The sequence below is a fragment of the Patagioenas fasciata genome, chromosome 2 (genome assembly GCF_037038585.1).
Source record: "Patagioenas fasciata isolate bPatFas1 chromosome 2, bPatFas1.hap1, whole genome shotgun sequence".
NCBI classification, from domain to species: domain Eukaryota; kingdom Metazoa; phylum Chordata; class Aves; order Columbiformes; family Columbidae; genus Patagioenas; species Patagioenas fasciata.
The window spans coordinates 49,135,064-49,158,537 of NC_092521.1; the positions used below are offsets into that span (position 1 = coordinate 49,135,064).

The 23,474-nt window shown below is 40.5% G+C and overlaps 1 protein-coding gene across 4 annotated transcripts in view; it reads right to left on the reverse strand.

Moving 5' to 3' along the window:
* Positions 1-23,474, reverse strand: part of TAF4B (TATA-box binding protein associated factor 4b) — an 84,143-nt gene that overhangs the window by 19,966 nt on the left and 40,703 nt on the right. For 3 of the 4 annotated variants that reach the window (XR_011737448.1, XR_010650919.2, XM_065831345.2), the window contains exons 10-13: positions 21,528-21,700; positions 18,674-18,804; positions 12,956-13,081; positions 11,865-11,921 (exon numbers count right to left, since the gene is read on the reverse strand). Coding sequence is in view for 2 of the 4 variants with exons in the window: in XM_065831345.2 (XP_065687417.1) it covers positions 11,865-11,921; positions 12,956-13,081; positions 18,674-18,804; positions 21,528-21,700 (487 nt within the window). In the remaining 2 variants the exon portion in view is untranslated. The remainder of the gene's footprint in view (positions 1-11,864; positions 11,922-12,955; positions 13,082-18,673; positions 18,805-21,527; positions 21,701-23,474) is intronic. The other variant, XM_065831346.2, reaches the window with a different exon arrangement.

A 23,474-nucleotide genomic window follows, 5' to 3' on the forward strand; every position in this document is an offset into this window, starting at 1 on the left:
TTCAATTACAAAAACAAACACCATTTGCAAGTCAGCTTTCATCACACTACGTAGGCTTTTCCTTATAGAAGTGTAGAAGTATTTCTTCAATGCTAGACACCATCATTCACTTACCACACACCAGTCATGCTTTAGTGTGCCGAGTAAACATTGATAACTGTATTTATTAGAATTATTTCTGTTCTGAGTGGGGTTTTTTGTCTTTTCCCAAGTATATACTATTGCTTTCAAGAATATTTTAGAGACTGTAAGGTTTTATGTCCCTTAAACTTGAAAACTACAGTTCTGAAACCATCTGACATTACCTCCAGCTGGCCTACTTGGCTAAGATATTTAAGATAAAGTTCCCTTTAATCTCAGTCTTAAATATCTATATTTATTAGGAGCACATTGCAACCAATCAGGAATGGGCAAAAACAAGACTAAATCCAAAGAAGTAACTTGAAACTTCATAAACCTCTGTGAAACACTGAGGTTCAGAAACTACTTTTATGTGATGTCTTCATCACTCCCTGGATTAATTGGCAGGAATAAAATACTGAGCAGGGGCACGTGCTGACTTCCAGCCCCAGCTGCCCAACACCTGGAGCCACCTCTACCTACAGACAGCTTGGGAGCATCCCTGTAGAAATGCACCTTCCTGTGAACCATGTAGTTCGGTCATCACAGTGGTTGCATGGACACTGCAGTTTTCTTGCATGAGAAGAGGCACTGCAACACACGAAGCACATGGCATTCCTCTGGGAGCAGATTAAATCCCAAAAGGCTCCAGTGGCAAAGAGAACCATAAGGGGAAAGATGATTTGCTTTACTTTTAAGAATCAATGCACTTAAAACGAAAAGGACTTGTAAAACTATTAAATCTAAAACAAAAAACTAATAGCCTTTATTAGTCTAACCTTGTGCTTCCACCTCTGGCAGCCACCACAAAACACATCCCCTCTTCTCCCTCAACCCTACAAAACACATACAAACCAGCTTTGCTGCAGTTACACATGTCAAAAACAGGTGGTTGTTGAACATTTGGTCACTGGCTTGAAGCAGTACTGAAATTCTGGGCTTATTTAGCCTGGACAAAAGGAGGCTGAGGGGAGACCTTAACGCTGTCTACATGTTGTAGCATGGAGGGGGTTGGTCTCTTCTCCTGAGTAGCAAGTGATAGGACGAGAGGAAACGGCCTCAAGTTGTGCCAGGGAAGGTTCAGCTGAGATATTAGGAAAAAAATATTCATGGAAAGGGTTGTCAGGCATTGGACCACGCTGCCCAGGGCAGTGGTGAAGTCACCATCCCTGGAGGTGTTTAGAAGACATGTAGATGAGGTTCTTAGGGACATGGTTTAGAGGTGGACTTGACAGTCTTTGGCTAATGGTTGGACTTGAGGATCTTAAAGGTCTTTTCCAACCAAAACAATTATATGAAATAAGGCCGCCTCTCCTTTTTACAGCTGATGTTGAGGAGCAACCATGGTAAAGACCAAAGACCAGAGGCAGAGCTATGAATTAAATACTGAGGGGGCTCTCGGTTGCAATCAGCACGAGTGGAGGGGACTGGGTGGCTTGGGTGCCTCTTGAGGAAGGCACCAGAATGCTGCTCTGGCTGACGACTGGGGCACTGTCACCATTTACCCCACACAATCAAAGCTGGCCAAGCACACTGTCACCACAGACGCTGTCACCACAGACGCCTGGAGCAGCGAGTGCTGCTGCTGGAGGGCAGTGCTGGCCGAAAACGCACTGATACAAAGGGCGGGATGACACGGTATGAAAATGACGTGCTTTCTAGAGGCATAACTGCTGCATCTTCGACCACGCAGTTCCCAAGATGATGTTGGAAATGCATGTCATTACCATCATCTATTCTCCCCAATACATTTTCCACCCTGTTATCAGTCAAAGGATTTTTCAAATCAGAAAGAATCTCAGCTGGGTTTTACTGTAAAAGAAAAAAAAGAAATCATAGTCTTGTTGCATTCTAGACATCTTGGGGATTTTTCTGAGAAGATAATTAAGACAAATGAATTTAAACACTCAATCTCCATAATGGACTCAACAGATCCCCATTAAGCCATTTGGGCAGGCATCCAAATTACCCTGCTGAAGCCAGCAAAATCATCTTTTCATCAAGTTTTGTTCCATTAAAAAGTGTGAGATTAAATGTCCAAACATTGTATGAGCAGTTAAAAGCACAGGATAAGGGGAAGACAGGTAGATAACATCAAGGGATACCTGAGGATACTGGCTGGCTAACTATTGCTGGATTTTCCTAAACAAGATTAAGAGAGGGCAAGAGGCAACTATGTTGAGTCAAATCTCTCTTAAACAGACAGTTTTGTAGCACACAAGTTAGGGCAGAAAGATCACTGCAGCAAGTGAAAGACAGTTAAACTATAATAGTAAATACACTTTATTAAAATATAACAGAGAAGCTGCATCTAATATTTTTTCCTTTCTATGGGCTGCTTTCAGTAATACTGGTGTCTCTGAAGTAGGATACAAGAAAGAACTGTCATACCCACGTCTGTATCTTGAAAACATGATTTTTGTTTTCCCCTTGAAGACATAAGTGTGTCATGGCGATTCAAGAGGAGGAGTGGGAACCCGCCCCATACATTGGACTCACAAACTAGCAGGTTTCCCCTCAACCTGACCTACTTCATCTTGTGAAAGATGCTGCTGTTCCACCACAACACAAGAGTCCAACACATGTTCTTTTCAAAATTCATTCCTTGAGAAGGGTGTTGAGAAGGGACACTCTCCAGGCAAGAGGCAAATGAATGTTCATGCTGCTTCTCCCCACTTTCCAATTTTTACATATGCTAAGAATTGCAGTACAAAGAGTTCTAAAAACCTGTGTATAAAGATCAAATTGCTATGAAAACGTCTCAGAACTTGTAAAATAGTCTTTGTTGCTGCTGGCCTTTTTAATAATAGAAATAGGGTTTAAAGTCTGGTCTTGTAGCAAGCAGGAATCTCTAGGGTGGCACAATAACCATTTTAGTTAATCTGACCTGCAGCACAAATCAAGAAGTAAGACACGTTTTAAAGTCCTCCCTTATAGTGAAATGGCATTTGCAGCATGGCTGTAATCACACAAAATGAAAGGTTTTTAAATTGACCTCTCCGTTCTTCACTCAATCCTTTACTGAGAAAAATATTTCTTTTCCTGCTCACAGGAATTCTATCTCACTTATATTTCATATTCCACATTTCAGAAAAAAAGCAAAATCTATTTTAGTACTACACCAATGACATTTTTGTGGCATTTTATTATTAAAAATTAAATTTCAAGTTGCATAAGAAGATAAGAAGTACTTTGGCTATGAGATGCCGAGACTTGTTTTTGTAAAGCAATACTGCAAGTTGGCTTTAAATCCTTTCAGTTACTAAGTACATGGATATGTGGTTGTTCACATTATCAGAACTCCAGTAACTCAACTTATGCAGACACTAGAGGATGAATTCCTTAAACACAGTTGAAGAAAGGAAAAAGTATACTCTGCTACAAGTAAAGTCAACTAATTCATACCAGCTAATCCATGATGTATACAGCAGCTGTATTATCAAATGGGGGAAACAGAAGTGCTACCCAGCTCAATATATAGAATCATTTTGGTTGAAGACACCCTCAGGATCATCGAGTCCAACCATAACCTTACTCTGGCACTAAACCACATCCCTAAGGACCTCATCTATAGGTCTTCTAAACACTGCAGGGATGGTGACTCCACCACTTCCTGGGCAGCCTGTTCCAGTGTTTCACAACCCTTTCTGTGAATAAATTTTTCCTAATATCCAATCTGAACCTTCCCTGGTGCAACTTGAGGCCATTTCCTCTTTTCCTATCCCTTGCTACCTGGGAGAAGAGACCAACACCCTCCGTGCTGCAACCTCCTTTCAGGTAGTTGTAGACAGCAATAAGGTCTCCCCTCAGCCTCCTTTTCTCCAGGCTAAACAGCGCCAGTTCCTTCAGCGACTCCTCATCAGACTTGTGTTCATGTTCACCTTCAAAAGGAGTAAACAAAACCCTCATGTCAGGTCACAAAGTACCCAAGGCAGAACAGGGTATTTGGTATAAGCTTTCATAGAAGATGAAGCATGTGAAACCTTTACCCTCTAGATCCTCAAGAATAGTTTTACCAGGGCAGACTTCCCTAGAGACAAAAAATTAAGCACCTGTATTAGCCAGGGCTCATAGAACAGTAACAGGCCTGAGGTTAAAGAAAAGCCAAATGGGTGGAACTTGTCCAGCATAATGCTGGCAGATGACATGCATCTCAAGAAGCTTCTGCCCACTTCTGCAGAAGCTTCAGTATCTAAAGCACTAGGAGATAAATTAAGAGATTTCTTTTCTCCACTGCTCAGATTTAAAGGCTAGGAACTTATGTTTAGAAAAAAAAAAAACACCCCAAAAATAGTATTGACAACATAACAACAGATAAATACAGCTGTATGGATGTAAATGAGCTCAGAAGAAATGCTGGAAAGACAGGTGGGGAAGTTAAACATTGGACTTGGTTGTGATTAATAGAAAGACTAAAAAGCATTTGTACATGATACTGGGTTTAATATCAATAAAAAAGTGGGGATGTTTCCACATGTGACATTGTAGGCTGAGAGTATGGGACAGATTAAATAAATATTTAAACTAACAGAAGAACTGGCAGGAAAGGAAACCAGGGAAGGCTGAAGACAAGTTAATGTATGCCTAAGGGTTATGTGTCTTATCCAGCAATAAGTACATCAGGAGTAATAAAAGCACTAATGTAGACGAACAAGAATTTGTAGAAGACTTGCAGGGGAAAAAAAAAGCAAGGAATATAAGCATACAAAAGAGGCAGAAGCCCACAATTCTTTCAGCTTCCACAATAAAGAAACTAAACAATAAATTAATATTAAAATTCAAAGTAAGAAAGAAAAACTGTGATCAAATATCAACATTCACTTTTTTCTTGCTTCCATCAGTGAAACAGGAACCTGAAAACCTACATGGGTCGTTACTATTGCCTCTTAACGAAAATTTTTGAAGAATTAAATATTGAGGTACTTTTTAAGTGGGGCCGCTTATTCCATTGAACCAACTTCTCTCTCTTCTTTCTATTCATTTTTCTTCCTGAGCATCTTTTTCAACATTCCACTGTTTCATTGAGCCCTCCATTTAGTGCTTTGAAAGTTTTCTACTGCTCCCAGTCTCTTCTCCCTTCACTGTCTTTGGAAAAAAAGAACTCCATTTTTTTCCACATTCCGTTAAACATTTTAAGGAACTTGTGATGAAAATGAAAAATAAACCTTAAAAATCTGTTTTCTATCCCAAGCCTCTCGCACTGGTTGTCATAAAGCTCCATGAGCATTACTGTCTCCAGCCTCTACCTTTCCCATACTAAATTTTCTGCCCTACAGGTTGAATGTGGCTGAATAGCAGACTTCTCATATGGGGGACATTCTCTGAGGAAACTGACATTTGAAGGCTGCATATTTAAACATTTATCATCCTCTCCTCTTGCCTATAATGCAATTTCTCTTCTTGCAATTGCTTCCTTTCAAACTGTTTTAATTAGCCATACAATTAGTTTCCAGTGACTTTTCCCTCTGTTGTAATTTAGATTTAACAGCAGAAAGGCAGAATAGCAAGCACTGGTTTGATATGCAGTCCTAACTTATAAGAGGGCTTTACGTAATTGTGTAGGTTTTTTCAGGTAATGTTTCACATATGTGCTCAGTGGCAGAAATGGGCACTAATGTGGCTGTGTCCCCAAGACCAGGTTCATCATCTGTCTAGAACTAGAGGGTGCAATAAGATGTTTTGGAGAGCAACAGAATTTTTTTCCAGTAGTAATCTATCAATTCGGAAAAAAAAAAAAATTATTCAGTTGATATTTGACATTCTCTGATATATAAATAACTAAGTCCCCACAGAATTAACAAAAAAAGTATAGGGTGCAGTGACAACTTGACTCCTAATTTTGCCCATTCTTGTTAAGAATTTCTAGATCATCCAGTCCAATCCCCCTGCCGGAGCAGGAACACCCAGATGAGGTTACACAGAAATGTGTCCAGGTGGGTTTTGAATGTCTCCAGAGTAGGAGACTCCACAACCTCCCAAGGCAGCCTGTTCCAGTGTTCTGTCACCCTCAATGTGAAGAAGTTTCTTCTCAAATTTAAGTGGAACCTTTTGTGTTCCAGTTTGAACCCAGTACCCCATGTCCCACCATTGGTTGTCACTGAGAAGAGCCTGGCTCCATCCTTGTGACGCTCACCCTTTATATATTTGTAAACATTAATAAGGTCACCCCTCAGTCTCCTCTTCTCCAAGCTAAAGAGACCCAGCTCCCTCAGCCTTTCCTCATAAGGGAGATGCTCCACTCCCTTAATAATATTTGCTTTTTTATTTCCTTTTACAATGATTTTTTTGTTTTGTTTTGCTTATTTATTGATGCATGTCTGTATATTCTAGTACACCTGGAGCATGCTTTCCCCCATGCAGTTGCATCAGCTTGCCTTTTGGAGGTCCAGAGAAGTTCCTGGGTGTCTAGCATCCAGCACCAAGCTCTTTTCATGTCTGTTTTCAGACATCGCCCAGGCTACTTTTGTTATAAGGTCAAGAAGAGGCTACGGCACACCACACCAAAGCAATATATTCTGCAGTTTTTGTTTCAGATGCTATCACATGCAAGAAGACTGCTCAATGACCATCAGCAGACCTGCATCATCACAACAGGACAGTGCTCAGCCCTTGCAAGACATTACTGTAAAACCAATCACAGTTCTTCTAAACACATGATTTTTGGAATGGTTTTTCAGCTGCTGTAAACACTGTGTATTCATTCACTCACTCTTGAGGTCTCAAAGCTAGAGGACATCTAAGACTTATCTTCTACCTGCAGGTTTCTCCACCTCATGATTTAGTCCACCCAACACTCATTCTCGGCGCAGAACTCTCTGGTTCTCCATTATCATCTTTTTGTCATACTTTCAGTTCTAAATTTTCTTCTATTAGCAAGCTTCTAATCCCAGGCCATACTTCCAGCTGGTTACGTGTCCATTATAGTCTATCAATCAGACAAACCTAGAAAAGGCTATTTGAAAACCCAAGAACAGGCTTAATGGAGTTCTGGGGGCGCTTTTGTTTTCCACTAGATAAAGATAGTAGTTCTGATCTTCCACTCAGCTCAGTTTAGGGTATCCTATGCAGCGTCTCAGCTGCTCTTTTCTTCTGCTCCTTCAAAACACCAATACAAATGTCCTATAAACAGGGATTTGGTTAACTTTTTAGTTTCCTCAATAACGTAACACTTACAGGATTCCCATCCCTGACTTTCTGCAAGAAGCATAACACACAGATTCTCTGATAACAGCCCTTTGCTATTTTGTAGGGCTACACTACAGGTAACAAAATTTATGTCTATTCAAGAATCATGCCTTTTTTTTCCCCAAAACACGCAGATGCAGGTAAGAAACACTACAGAAAAAAAAAAATAGTTAATATAAATCAGATAATTAAACAGAAGCTCTCAGGATGTCACTGAAGGCTCATATAAAAGCCAATTGATCGTGATGAGATCTTATTTTGCTCGCAGCATCTTGTTTGCTTTTTTGAGAGGTTATGGTTAACTAGGGAGTTTCCTCTTCCCCTGCCAGAAGAATTGTTTTAAAGAATTTGAACCATTAGGTCCAGGAGACTAAATACAGAAGCAGCAGAAAAGGTGTGGGAGAAAAAGGAAACAAACAGCTTGAAAATGTGGGTTGGAGGTGGTAGGGAGAGCAGCTGACAAAGAATCAGGTTACAGTTACTTGTTATCTGAGAATGTGAGAGGAAATAAGGGAAAGAGTTAGGATGGACACATGAAATAGAACAAAAAACCAGAAGATTATTTTTGAAAAAAGATACTACAGAACAACTATAGTTCAGTCATTACTATATAACACCCAGCAACACACTGGAATCATGCGGACCTTTTGTTCGAAGTTTTTTATAGGGTTTGTTTTGTCTCTATTAAAAAAAAACACCACCAACAAACAAGCAAACGAACAACACACCCTGGGGTTTGCTATTTCCCTCCCAGTCAGTTGACAGTAAAGGTACTGAATTTTCTCAGCATCTCATCTGCTGCCATCTTGCGACATCTGTGTCAAAGTCAAACCAGTAAAATGCACGAATGCATCAAGCAGGCAGGAACATGGGACTGGGCAGAGCTATGCAGTCACAAGCAAACAGAGCTGCTGGAAGAGCAAGGTGTGGGGCAGGCAAGTCTGCTGCCCATCAGGTGCTTCACACGTGCCTTCCTTTATCCACCAATAGATGCTGTGAGGTGCCACAATGTAAGAGCAGAGACAAAGGGAGCTGCTGCAGAATCAGCTAAGATGCTGCCAGTATGATGCCCATTTACCTGCTTGACCCCAAGTCGCAACCTGGCACACATACAATCGGGAAGGTTTGCCTGGCCTCTGCCTTCAGCTTCCTGAAGCCATACTATGAGCACAGCCACTTTTGAAGATGAGAGGCAGAAGCACAAAAGATCAGGGTTTATATTTAAAGTTACAGTACGTGCTGTTTAATACTGACAATTTTACAGTTCTTCTGGGATGCACTGTTCATATGGCATACTTGTGCATCTGATGGTATCCTACATCTACTCAATTTAAGCAAGCTCATTTCACAAAAGGGATGAAGCCAGGGATAAACTATAAATACAGTTAGAACAACTACACCAACAGAACAGTTTCTTTGTGATGGGAAGCACAGTTGAAAGTAGAACAGGAAATAGCAGAAAGCACCTAAAAAAAGGTATGGTTTAAAATTGCAAACATCAGGGACAATGCAAGGACTGTCTCCTCTCAGCTTGAAGTAGCAGATAAGGCTGAAAGAAAACCAGGGGTAATTTACCCCGACTTTGGGAATGCCTTTGCATAAAGAGCTAACCCATGAGGTGAGCAAGGGCAAAAATCTTGAGTGCACAAAGGAGCAGCTTGGGGCGAGCCTCGCAGCTGTGTCAGAAGGAATGCACACTTTCTGCAGGTACTGAAATCTGCAGGAACAGGTGAAAGGGGGAAGTAAATAAAGACTTAATTCATAGCAAGCTACATAGACTAAGAATATAGGGAAGTAAATGATTTGGCGTAGGGGAAGTTTGAGGCAATAGGTCATGCAAAAAGGGATGAAAAGGTCACAGCAATTATGTATATAGCCTTTTGGATAAAAGAATCCACTGCTGAGTCTCTGGATGTACTTCCAGCAATGTTAAGATGTTGCCTCCAGCTGCCGGATGACAGCACATCCTGGATTCATAAGTATTCATTGTTAGGATGTGCACTCTGCATTTTGGGAAACATTTCTTTAGAACATGCCCCAGTGCCATTATCTCATAGCCTTCTTCTGGGAGGTCACCAACAACACATAAGAGACACCTTTGAGGAAGGAAGGGCCACATTCATTCTTAAAGAACTTTAAGCAGATCAGATTGGGCTTTCCAGTAGATACTTACCACAGTGGCCTGGAAATGATCCGATTCCAACTGACAGAGGTATCAAAATTCTCAAGTGTGGTTTGTTAGGAGCAGGTTAAACTCACAACATGACAAGACAGACAACGGTGAGCCTTTTCAGGCTTTCATCCCAGTATACTTTGTGCTTCTGAGTCACCAGTTTCAGCCTTGGGATATTTGTTGATTTTTATTTTGCTCTTGTTCCAGCTCAACTCAGGTTTGCATTTTTTTCATGCAAATGTGTGTTGACCATTTATCTCCAAACTGTCAATAAAGTGCCCAAACTGACCAGCTGCATTTGGGCTCATTTCCTCTCAAGTTTGGGACAGTCTCACAGATAAGAAAGCACCCCTGGCATGGGAGGTGGGTTTCCTGTGCGGCATGTGAAGCCTGGAGAAGTTCTGGGTGTCCCACTCTCCTGAGAACAAAGCGGCAGGACAGATGGCAAGGCAATACCAATACAAAGATCTGTGCTGTCCCAAGAGACACATCTGTCTCCTCTTCTTTGGTGAAGCAGTTGGAGACCATCACTCTTGAAGCAGCACAGCACAGAGAAATATGCAGGACAAATACGATGAAGGCTGTGTTAATCTTGCACAAGATAAGATGCACTGAAGGATGTGAATTAAAGCACTTGATAGAACATTAAGTACTAAACTCAGACACCTTTCCACTCTGTTGGCTCCTTTTTTTGTACACCTATATGCCACTTTTTAAGAGGTCTCATTAACAATACCAACCAATCTAAAAAGTGACTTGAAACACACACATCTAACTTCTTTCTGTTCTAAACGTGCAAATCACAGAATATTTTTCAAGATCCTACACATTATTGTTCAGAGGAAAAGAGAGAAGTTGCATAAACGAATTGCTTTGCAGTGTTTTATTAAAAGAAAGAACCTCTAGAAACGACCAGATGATGCGGAGGTAAAGTCACCTACAAAACAAGACAAATTAGCATCACCCACTGATTGTTGATCCTGGTGGCACTAGAGGCAAACTGGGAAGGGCTTCAGGGCAACTTTGTACTCACAGATTGTAAGCATGAAGAAAGAGATGTAACCAGAAAAAAGAATTAAAAGACAAATAGTAAAGCACGTTCTTTTTCTCTCCTCTTATTTTACAAATTTCTTATACTATGGTGCAAATCCAGAGCATTGATTTTAATACTATTTTACTGGATTTCCATTTGTTTTGCCTGGGTTCCTACATTAATCCAAACAATAAGGGCCTTTAAAGCATTCATAAATAACCTGCTGCTGCTGCTGGCTCGTAGGAGCCAAGTGCAGCAATGTTAAGCAACAACAAATTTCATAGTTCAAGAGGCACAGTTAAGGAAAAAGGTTGCTCAGAAAATCACTCTCATTTAGCACAAAGATCCTTAAAAATTGCATGAAATCAGTCAAGTAACTATAGAAACCAATTTCTTCAGCTCTGTATCACACGTCTCACACCTCAATTGTCTTTATTATCGTCTGCTGTCAGATCCTTAATCAGAAATGTGAACAGGCTTGATGATTTATTCAGCAGGGAAAAGAATCTGTAGGTCAAGTGAAAAATTTCACACACACATACACACGCACACACATCTTCAACCTTAGGTACTTTCATTTCATTCTGTTCCCAGTAGCTCTGGGGGCAACTCCAGTGAGATCCAATATTAAGGCTCAATTAAAATAAGCTCCAATTAGTGGAGCTTTTTTCTCTCAGGCTAGAAAAGTCAGGAAATGGATATTGGGAAATGTAAAAAGTCAGCTACTGAGAGGAGGCTGCAGACATAAATGAACTTATTTGTTGATTTCTACAGTTGCTATGCAGAGGCCTCTGGGAGTAAAAGCTTAACCAGTCTAAGCTATAAACTAAAACCCCTGCAGCTAAACATGAACTGTGTGAAACAAGGGCTCCATTCCAGAACAGAAAACTGCTGGGCCCAGAAAATTAAAAGCCAGAGGCGTTTTCCATTTAAAACTAAATCCCAGTACCGCCTCCCAGCCAAAGAATTATAAGCAGTATCAGATTTACAAAACGAACAATTACCCTGGAAAAATGTAGCCTATTGTACAGTCCCAGATGCTAAATCTCAAAGTTTCTTTTTTTTTTTTCCCCCTAATCCCACATTATATTCCTACCAAGTGTAGCACTGCAGTTTACAAAGGACCATTTCTAGACAGGACTGAAACTATGAAAATAAAATGTTAAAAAAGAGAGCTCATAATTCATTGACCTCATTTGAAGCACTGCCCTTGCCTGTGGCAGTTCCTGTCCTTCCCCAAGGCCCCTGCAAATGGTATGCAACAGCAAAATAAACCCTGACCTAATTGCCAGGACAGGGCTGCCAACCTTCTCTCAACACACAAAGGCAAGAATGGTAACTGGAAAGTCCTACCTCTTTCGCTTTCTGCTTTAACCGCAGTTGCTCTGGATCCTCTTTATTGGAACGGCTCTACCAAAGGAAGAAGAGAAAGACTGAGTATAAATAACTGGCATCCAAACACCATCGTATCCATTAAATATTTAATAAATGACAATTTTCTCTGGTGATTGAAAGATTTAGCTCCAGGGCTGAATGCCTCAATCCAGACTGGCTTCCCTCCCCCTCCACACACATACACACACCCCCCTTCTCATCTGGGCCGGCTGCCTCTGCTCTAGCCTGAAGCAAGATTAAGCTGAAAATGATGCTAACACTGTCAGTCAGGTCCAGTCTAGGCATGATGTTGTTCATGTCAGCAGCAGACACTTAAAAACGACAGGAAGTACAGGAAAGAAAGGGAGTCATACTCATGCAAGTATAACATGATTCTTTCAAATCTAGATTAGGCTTCCACCCAAGGGGCTCCAGAATTCATCTTCAAACAAAACCAAAAAAAAAAGCAACAAACAGAAGACAAACAAGTCACATCTGAGGGAGCAACGTCTACTGATTTTTTTTTTTCTCTGCTTCTTGAGGGGAGGGAAAGGGGAAGAAGAGTACTTATTCTGTGCTAGCAGTGGCTCCATCAGGGGTTCTCAGATGCCAGGGTACCAGCTCCATGGCTAAGCCTTCTGATCTGACTACAGAAAAAAACAATACAACTGGCAGGGTGTGGGATTCCACCAGGCTCCAGTTTGAACAAGCATAGTGAACCCATACACAGATACGGAGACAGGTATACTGATTCCAGAGCCAGAAACAGAGCCAAGAAGGACACTTATGGTTATGTGAATACTTATTTTATTTAATTTTCACCAGTAGGAATAATCTCAAACTGAGAATTTACCCCACTACACATTTGAAAGAACTCTTGTTATTTTTTTAAAGAATGTAAAAAGCTAAAATCCCATTCTGTATAGCCTAAGATATCCTAAACATTACACATTTCCAGTTACAAGGTTAATGGTTACTATATTTAAAGCAGAAATAGGAGAAATCTGAAGATGTTCATCGGTCTAAAGGACACCACTACTTCCTTGGAAAGCAAGAAGCGAAGTTCTTACCTTGGCTGCTCGAAGCAGCATTTCACGTTCCTCTTCATCCTTTCTCTGCTTTTCTAGGTGATCAAGCTTTTCAAGAAATCTCAGCTGTGCTCTGGTGTCACTAGATACGATGTACCTATCATCGCCCTGGAAAGACAAGTTTGTTATACACAACCAGGCTTTCACATACACCACTACAGCTAATAAGCCAATGGGAACAATCTGAAAAGAACACCCTAAGTTTTCAAAGTGTAAAAGTGTAGGCTGTGTCAGAATGACTTCAGGTGGTGGTTAGTCATTTGCACATCTCCTCTCCACCGAAAAATGTTTCTTGGCATCTATGACTAGCAAGAGGTTATTGCAAGAGTGACATCAGCAACATCTAATTCTGTAACTCTAACAACAATGGAACAAAAATCAAGTCTAAAGGCTAAAATTTTGTTTTAAACAGCAATTTCATATCCAGTAAAAACACATGTACAAGACTGTCTTTTGGACAAGTTAAGAGGGGAAAAAAAGAATTTTAAAGCTGCAGAACATCGTATCTTTCCATTTTAAAGAGAAAGGGTGATAAAAAGATAAAATTTGAAAAGTTATGTTTCTAGTGATTGGTATTTTAATTTCAGCCATTTAATCTAGACTTTGAAATGAGTCTCACCTGGTATTTCCAAGAGAGAGTTTATGGAGCAGAGAGGCGATTTAAAACTAGTTATAATTAATCTTCAGGGTGGAGAAAGTGAGATGATTAATTATATATGGTTCATTATAGCTTTAGGAATACATACTTATGCTTCAGTGGATGCTCTCAAGTCATAGAATAGTTTATGTTGAAAGGTGACCTGTGGCAGTCATCCGGTCCAGCCCCCTGTGCAAAGCTGGACCAGTGAATGACAAATTCTAATAATAACTGAAGACACATGCATTGAAACAAGACTATGGTGCTTTTAGTCTAAAAAACCAGCCATCAGTAGTGTATTTTTCATACTATTTTTGTCCTCACTGGAAAGTCTGAGTGAGTTTACTTTTGCTTTGTCTAGATAGGAAAGAAGACAGAAAGGAAAGACTTAAAACGTGGACAACTGGCAATGAAAAGCTTGGTTTTGCTGTTCTGCTCTTCCAAACACATGCTATTTAAGCCATGCATTGGCCAAGGGGCATTAGGCAAAACAAGGCAGGAAGCCCATTCTTGAGGTACATCTGTGCCACCTGTTTGTACCACACTTTAATGCATGTCCTAGAGTAATTTTCTTTCTCTTACTCTGTGAACTTGTCTTCTCCTGAGAAATTTATCCTTGGGCTTTTACTAGCCAAAACCACTACTTTCTTCATCAACCCTTCTTTGTACCCAACCCCAATCTTACACTTTAATGAAGCAACCTTGACACACAACTGTTCTGGCATAAGCAGGGCATATATTAGAGCTACATTTTAGGCAAGGGTATATTTTAAGCATATGGACTATTGGTGACTTCAGTTCCTAAATTTTTAGTTTTCAAACACATGATACTCAGACTCTCCTTCCCATACCCAGTTATGTATTTTTAAAACCTGGGAGGAAAGTAAAAGTCTCTTTGTGGGGCACTGTTGTTTCCCAGTTTGAATTCACACAACCCAGACAGAGCATGAAATCAATGCCTCTTCTGGTATTAAGTTGTGTTCCCTTCAATGAGCCACCACATTGCCATGTATCAACAACTGTGGCTCAGACCACACCATGTGCTCCTACCAAGGAGACTTTCCTTCCCAAGCAGAGACTGTGGCTTTGCAAAAAAATGTCCAACGATCCTTTCCCTCCCCTTCTGCTACTGCTCAGGATTTTTTTTTACTGCTCCCCACAAGACACATGCTACTTTGACTCAGCCTCAGTACATTAGTACAATTTGTTTTGAAGCAGAAGTTCATAAGAATATACCACCATGCCACAATCCTTTTAAAGGGACAAAGAAGAAATCCATATTACAAGAAGATTATTTTCCCAAAGTTTAGAAGTGTTTCACTTTGGAATGCTGAGAGCTAGATACTTAAATTTTTAAAGCCAAATCCAAGACCCCATACCAATTAGGAATGCAAGCCTCTCAACCAGAAGCACCCCAATGCACTACCATGAGCTGATATGGGACAATAAACGGGTGCATTCCTAACAGTATTTCTGCTCATCAACTGTTTCAAGCTACCTTATTCCAGGTTGTTTCTTTTTTTTACAAGAGCAACACCTGCAGTTATATTTTGTAATACTCAATAAACTTGTTCTCTGTGATCATTTAACACTGAATTGCTTAGACAGAAAAAAAAATGTATTATATAGCTGTTCACAACTTGTAGTCATCACTGTAATAATGAAGTTCTACTCAGTTGTAATGAGCAAGTTGGACTCAGTTTTTGTCCATGTAACAGCTCGACTTCCTCGGGTAAGACCAAACTGACCCCAGCTACAACAGTGCAATCCCAACAAAACTGAAGTTGCAAGTGTATTTGAGAACAGAATTTAACTTAGTGATAAATAGAACACGTAACCACAATACAGAGTGTGGTTAGATTTGTATATGCCAAAGCCGAACTTGTGTATCTGACAGTTAAAAAGTCATATTTACTTCAACTGAGCTAAATTCAACCCAGAGTTCACTTTGCTATCCTGAAAGAAGCCAGTGCTTTCACACAACAACAGCACACTAGTGCATCTTTACAATCCTGTTATGAAATTAATTCCTCCACAATTTTTTTTTCTTCAAGAGAAATGTACACACTCAAGACTTCATGGATGCTCTCTAAAGCACAGCCAACTCCTCCCAAAATCTTTTATGTTAGGTTTTCACATATTTGAAATACACAGCATTGAAGCAAAGCGTTCCCAGGTGTGAATTTAGTGAGAAGAGAGTTGGCAACAAATTCAAGAGCAGTTATTTGCCTTGTCTGTGATTTGCAACTTCCTTCCTAGATTGTCACATACCTGTAAATGAATCTGAAACCTGACTAAGGCACTTGCGGTTTAGCACCAGGAATGTATTGCATGTCCAGGGGCACAAAGGAAAAACCCACATACAAGGAAGCTGCACTCCAGTGCAGCAGGAAAGAAATCGGAAGACCCACGAAGACCAGTTCTCCCACAGGATCTGAACAGTTTAAGTCATGTTGAACAGCCTTGCTGAGGACAGATGAGGGACAGGTAGTTGCAGGGGCCCAGCTACTAAGTGGGAACCTACTAAACTTTGGCCTCTATACAGTGAATCCCTAAACCAAGGTAAAAAAATCTTCTGCTAAGTTACCTCTGCACTCTGCAGTTTGATGGTGCGTGGGGTGGGAAGGAGGAGGCTGCTGTCTTCACATCTAAGAGCGCTCACTCCACTACATTTAGAGCTCACCCCTTAAAACAATGCAGCTGCCACACCACATTGCCCTACAGGTAGTTTAGGGTTTAGTGTTTTACTGCTACTGCACATGGGGAAAAATGTTTTCATGGAGCAACGTTTATGGCACAGCCATGTACAGTGCCCCTCAAAGCCACGTGCTCATGGGCTCCAAACACAGGAGCATGGCAGTCATCTCATGCTGTGCTGAACCTGCCCACAAAAACGTTTTTTTAATCACTGTACTGTTTAGTTGTCATTATTAATTCTGGTTTCGGGTATTACATTATGTCACATGCATACTCTTATACCTCAGCAGTTCTCCAGATTGTGGGAGGGAAGCAGCTGAGGAACCAAAACAGCTAATTGCCTTTATGTTTTACCAAGGCTCTGCAAAGGCACTGCAATGAGTTGCAACAGAGGGGGCAGCTTACAACAATCTGAAAGGCTATTCCTTCTTCTGATGAAGAGACTACCATGATAGTTTCAACCCAGTTAAGTTAGTAACTTCCAATTACATATATTTTTTCTCTGTTTTTAAGAAGAGTTTCCTGAGCATGATCCTATGAATTACTGACTTTTTACACCAACTTCTCCCCTAACAATAGTTACCTTGGTTTCACCACACCTATCCCTATTACTGTGTGTCTTTCTGTAATGAAGGTAGACCAACAGAAAGCCTTACAGGGCAACTACCTAATCTTCCTGGAAAGGATCTGGATAATTCTCTGAAATACATGGAGCCCACATTGCACACTGGTGCCTATGAACAGCCTAGAGGGAAAAGAGAGCAGAGGCAAGCAGTGGGGGAGATGGAATCCTGGGGTCTGTAAATATATATATATACACATATATACATATATACATAAAAACACATAACAGGGCTCCAAATCCCTGTAGTGTTCTGTTCTTGAATTTGGATTTCTATAAGATAGTCAGCATCTCTCACAATACTACTACTCACAAACACAATCCTGTAGGATACTCTTCTGTAGTGCAATAACACCTGCCTAACAAAAGAGGGTACCTGTGCCTCTAAGATTATTATGCCCATTACTTTTTGTTTATTTGTTTTGTTTTTGAGAAAAGAGGCAAAGCAAGCAAGCTTATTGCAGTCTTACAATCTTATCATTGTTTCTGGCAATTCAGTCAGACAAACAATGAGAAAGAAATCAGCCCCATCAAGTCCACTGTCCAAAAACATTCCCTTCTGTCCTTGCTGTCTGCAAAGACACTCAGCCCCACTCAGGACTTCAGCTTCCACATCACTTCTTCTCACGAGCTTTGTTGGATCTCCCGCTTTGGAGAGACAACACAGAACATGTGCAGATTACTAAAGATTTATAAAAATAAAACTCTCTTGTTTTTCTGTATTGGTTTTATTTCTACTGCATCTTCTTCTGGCAAGGAACAGTATACTCCAACTGCTCCAGACATTCACTATAAATACTTGGAAGTTTCCAAATAGTTCCTGCTCTTTATTATTGCTTCTCCAGTGCTTAAAAGCCTATAAAAAGCGCTCAGTACAGAAATAACTCCTATCCCATCAGTTAGCTGCTCTTATTAAGTTTCATTAAGTGTTAAGCTCCTGTAAAAAGAAAAAAAGAGCAAAAAATCCCAAACCACTACAACAAAAAAGAATTTAAGAGTTGACAGATACATCTAACTTCTAAATCTAACTTCCAATTTTTTTCTAAAACAGCTTGATACTGAAAAAAATAAGGACTAATATCTTACTATTGAATGACAAAAAAAAAAGCCTCAAAGAGCTATTTTGGCTACTAGTAAGCTATTGCTTCCCATTTGTAACATACAAGCATCTTAAGGGATACTGGCTCACTGAAACCCAATATACTTTATATTGAATGGAGCTTACACAAGAGGGAGGAAATCTTAAGCAGCACTGGCAGAAAAAAAAGTCCTGGAAACTTTAAGATCAAAAGGATCTCTGCCTTCACAATGAGCACTTTCTAAAACTAAAATACTCAATTCAGCTTCCCAAGGCTTTTTACTGAGCCAATACTGCAGTTCCACCAACAGTAAATGCATAAAGCAAACACAAGCCCCTAAATCAACCTGACCACCAAGAGCATTCAAAAATAGCTTTACATTTACCATGCAAGACAGACTTTGTGTAACAATCATCATTTCTATGGAAGAGGAGAAATGTGTGCATTTACTCTTATGCTGGGTTTTAAGAGCACCTATCGAATAAACCAAATGGAAAACGTAAGGAGTAGTTAGAGGCCATAAACAGTTAAAATACAACTAGCCTTTGGTAGATACTGAAAATGCACATATTGCATATGATGTGCCTGTGCTTGGAAGAGGTTTACCTTCAAGGCTGCAAAGCAGGAAAACTTTGGTGCAAAACTTGCTTAATGATTTCCTTTACCTTGTGGGTTGATAATCTGTGCTGAGCAATTACAGTTAGTTTTTCTAGGAGCCCTCGTAATCTCTCCTGTGTAGCATGGGAGATCAAGTTCACAACATCAGAGTTAAGTTCCATAATGTCATGCCTTTTACCTGTGGAAGCAGAGAAAATCCATTACGTGTTTTAGTAGTAGCTGATAATTGAAATAATTAGCACAGCAGGTATTCTGTTCCCCCTGGAAGTCATACCCATTATGAATAAAGGTTTGGAGATTATGATTTTCCTGGAAAAGTCACAACTTCAAAGATCTTAGACATTACATTAATAAAACTTAGCCTGGAGCTTCAGAAAATATAGACATTGTTTCACTTAGCCTCCAGAACCACTCTCCTTGCAAGGTCATTTATAGGACAAAGTTAATAAGAACACAAATCAAGCTTCATGTTCGGGGAGGGGGAGAAGCAGTAGCTGTAGAAATTAGTGCCATATTCTGTTAATTCCAGTAATTAAAAAAAAATGGAGAATTACATTTTGCCCTGCTTGACACCATGCTTGTTAACAACTCATGACATTTATTCGATCAGCGAGGATGGTTTTTGCAGTGTATTTCAGGCACATGGGACCCTCTCACCTGCCTTGCCTGAATAACATGAGGCAGACCAACCCAGCCATCCCGCTGCAGCAGCTGGGACAGCACAGATCACGTCCAGCGGGGGTCACCATGCCATCCCCTTCAACCTTTTCTCCCCGGCTGCCGCTGCCTCCCTGTGTTTCAGCAGCTGTGACAGAGGCTGGTTACAGCTCCAGGCAAAGCTGTCCCAGCCCCATGCCCAGAGCCGGGCATCACCTCCGCAACCTTCCTGCGGCTGCAGGCTGCTGACAGAGAAGCCTTCCTGTGGTTGACACCATCCATCACTCAACACGACTCCGTCAAGACACCTGGACAGCAGCAACTTTTCCCTGGTAGGCACGGCAGGCAGCAGTTTCACATGCTTTCATATGCTGTACCTGTCAAAAGCATTTTTCCTCGCCCCTCGCTGCATTTACAGCGGCTGTAACATTTTATGATGCAATATACAGCACGCTTTCAAAAGCTGTTTTGGTATTTATTGCCAAGTGGAGTGTTAAGAATGGATAAACAGTACACTGTAAAAAAAATTTAAAATCACCTTTTCATTTGCCTTTGCTACTCTAAATGAAAATTAATAACAATCTCACAAGACAGGGAGAATCTACAATGTTTTCTCAAATATGATCATAGTGTTCCCGCTGCTTGATCTTGGCCAGTGAGCACTGGCCTTTACATTAGCTGAGTGCAAAGCTCATTTTGCTCAAGCACCTTTCAACACTTTCTCAGCAGTTTCCCACTATACCATCAGCATACTGAGATGTCAACTGAAAGACAAAATCCCCCCAAACCTTAAGACCTCCCTCCATGTGCACACACACACTTCCTAAACCAAAGAGGGCTCAGTTCAAGAGCAGAAGCGTTCATTTTCTGAATTGCTGTACTTCCTGACAGTATTCCTTCCCTTTCAATCAAAAAACTTCTCATTTATGACATGAACTATTTTTCTTCTTCTTCTTAGGCATGGTAGTGGTATTAATGTAGAACAGCTACCATGTCAGCCATAAACAGCCAGGCTTGTACCTTCCATCTTTCAATGAACTGTCTTCACAGCCCAAAACAGACAGTTATTATAGAAGCACTTTATGTTTTTGTAGAGGTCTTTATTTTTCCTTATATCTACTTCCCCCTTTACTGAATTTTGAGAAAAGCTTCTAGGCATCCGTTTCAATGTATATTTTCCCTTTTTCACTAGTAATACAGCACTTACTTCATTCAGCTATGCCTCATGCAGCTCAGCCGGCACACCTGGAGAACTACTGTGGGACGTATTGAGGCAGCAAAGAGCATTTGCAGGTTCTGTGCTCATCACAGGCGAGTTTGCTTTCATGTAGCAGGACTTTGCAATCATGTAGTTAAAGCACTGTGACAGAATTATGACTGCACATACGAACCACAAGCTTTCCTGAGTGCTCAGCTGTAGACTCACTGTTCCAGTGTGGCAGCAGAAAGCAGGAGCAAGGAGCTGAGCAACATTCACCCAGTTTGCCATAGAGAGCAGTGGTACCAGCCAGTGTGGTGCTGTGCAAATTCATGCTCCCTGCTCTGACATAATACAACATTGCTAAGCAACAGTTATTGTTTTGCTCAGAAACTAACAGCTGAAACGATACATACACTAAAAACTTTCTATTACAGTTTAGTCTCAGCCATTCAACATGTATTCCGCAGTATTGTTCACTGATACAGACAACTTTAACATTTCTTTCACAGAAAATTAATGAAAGATTTTCCACAGAAGGAGTCATAAACAGAGGCCTGCCCTGTGCATATTAGCAGTTTGAAACTTCTTCTTCATCACATGGCCAGGATCTGAAATGTTGGTCAATAGAGTACATATATCTGAACAGGCTGAGGAATGCAAAAACTGTTAGAAAAGTCAGTGTAACACATCAAGTTAGGAGCTGCAGAAATAGAAAAGCACGCTTAAGTGTCTGATTTGAGTCTAGCATCTATATGGTTATGTGTTCCATTAACAGTAATAAAGTTGCTCGGTTGTCACATGCAAAAGTGGCATCAATTTCTTTTTTCTGGTTGTGCTTCATACTATTTTCATGTAAAAAAGTTCAAGAACAGTTGTTTCCTAGAAGAGCAAGTAAAAAAACTCAGTATAGTTTGGTAGAAATACATGAATTGAGATGACAGATCATAGCTCCAGCTCTTTCTTGAGAGACTGGAGGTTGGCTGCTGAAACAAGCAAGGACATACTACATCCATACATATCCGTTATGTATGCTTTCTTCTCACCTATGTTCAAGATCTTCTTCTTAAGTGCTTCCGAGGAGAGAAAAGGTTCATCTGCACAAGAGTGGATCACTGTACCAATGAGCTCAGAGTTTGTTGCCAAAATGCACGCATTCTCCTCATTAAGATTGACCCCAGCCATAGAAGTCACATCGTTTATGTCATCTTCATCTCTACTAAAAAGAAAACCAATATTTTATACTCTGTTCAAAAGGGATAAACAGAAAAGGCCTCCCAACTATCAATAAACAGCCACATTCAGGTACCTTGGAAGCTACCCCTATATGATAGATGCTTAGTGTAGGCATGGACACAGACAGACGGCTCCTATTAACTTTCACACTCCAGTGCGTTAGCTCAAATGTTAGCTTGACAAATGCCTCAGTTGCTAGGCATAAAAATACTTTACATTAAAATGAAATTTTGAGCAAGCTTGGAAACCAAGGATTCAGGTAAACCTGGATTAAAAGTCCCCACAAGTCCTCCACCCTGCACCACTGCTCTTACAGCCTGGAATTTGTTCTAGAACTCTAATTCACCAGGTAGAACCAAGAGTTGAATAAAGTTAAATACTGACTCATTGAACTGAAAAACAAGCCCATTTTCTGAGATGCCTGTCCTACAAACTGAAGCTTACAGTGCAACTGTATTAGCACAAAACTGATCTTCATTCTCCTTTTAGTGAGTTCTCTTAAAAATAAGATAAAAACACTCCTTGTGAGTAGTATATAGAACACACCAGACCTTGCCCTTTGAATCAGTCCTACCATACAGTACTTATGTATGTAGCAGGAAGGATGCTACACTTCTGAAGAACAGCAGCAGAGCTCTAGTTCTTAACATCCCTCCCTCCATTAGCTGGATTCTGTTGTAGCAGCTTTGGTCTACATGTTCAAAATAAAAACTCAAGTCTGGCATACTTCGCGCTAACATAACTAACTATAATCACAGTAAAGCTCATGTTAAGCAAGTAGCCTGTGTGCCTCAGCTTTTTTTTAAAGTATAATTTTAACTAAAATACTGCATAAATTTTATATGGGTAAAGTTTTTGCAAGACTTCAGCAGTGAAAATACCCAAGTTATTTTCAATTAAGTTTAGATAATCCAAAGAAAGCCTTTTTACTTCACAAAGTGACAAAGGCTGTAACGGTGGCTTCAAGGATTTAAAATCAAAACACAAGTCAGCATTATTAATACAGACAGGTGGAAGCACTATATCTGAAGGTCTGTTGATTTGGAAAACAAAAGAAAACAAAAACACCACTCCCCCTCCCACCTTCAGAAAACACTGTGTGGTCTATGTAACTCTTGAATGAGGAAACTTGCTATTCTTGGGTGAAATGGGATTTCTTGGAGGCTGTCCTCTTGAGTGGCAACAGGTAGAAGCTGAAGTTATCAGAACATGGGTTTGGTTTGGACAATACTCAAAAGACACAAGAAAGTGCTGGGATTTTTTTCTGAAACTATAGATGCATTTTTTCCTTTGGGCTTCAATAGGTTTCTATGGTGCAAGTCTTCTCCCACAAATTTCTAGAGAGAAGCCTGGTTAGGAAAGGAGTCCAGCCTTCCCCTACTCATCCCACCATTCGTTTCTGTGCCTTCATGGCTAGGACTTCCTATGTGATTTGTTCAGGAAAAAGGAGACCCAAGAAATTCTCAAACCAGTTTCATTCATAAGCCAAATAGATATATTTTCATGACTAGGCTTGTGCCCCAAATCCATCTTGCTAAGACAAGCATTAAACCCTCAGATTGTCAGAATGGTGACATGACCACAGTTACGATCCACAGCTGAAGTCACCTCTGCCCTAACAGCTTCCTTCCTCACCTACCCTTTTACAACCAGCAACCGACCAGCCTAACAGAGATCCTGATCTTTCAAGAAGCATGTAAATGAAGCTTCACTGCATGTTAATTGAGTGTTAACTGATCTTCCAAAGTACACTCCAG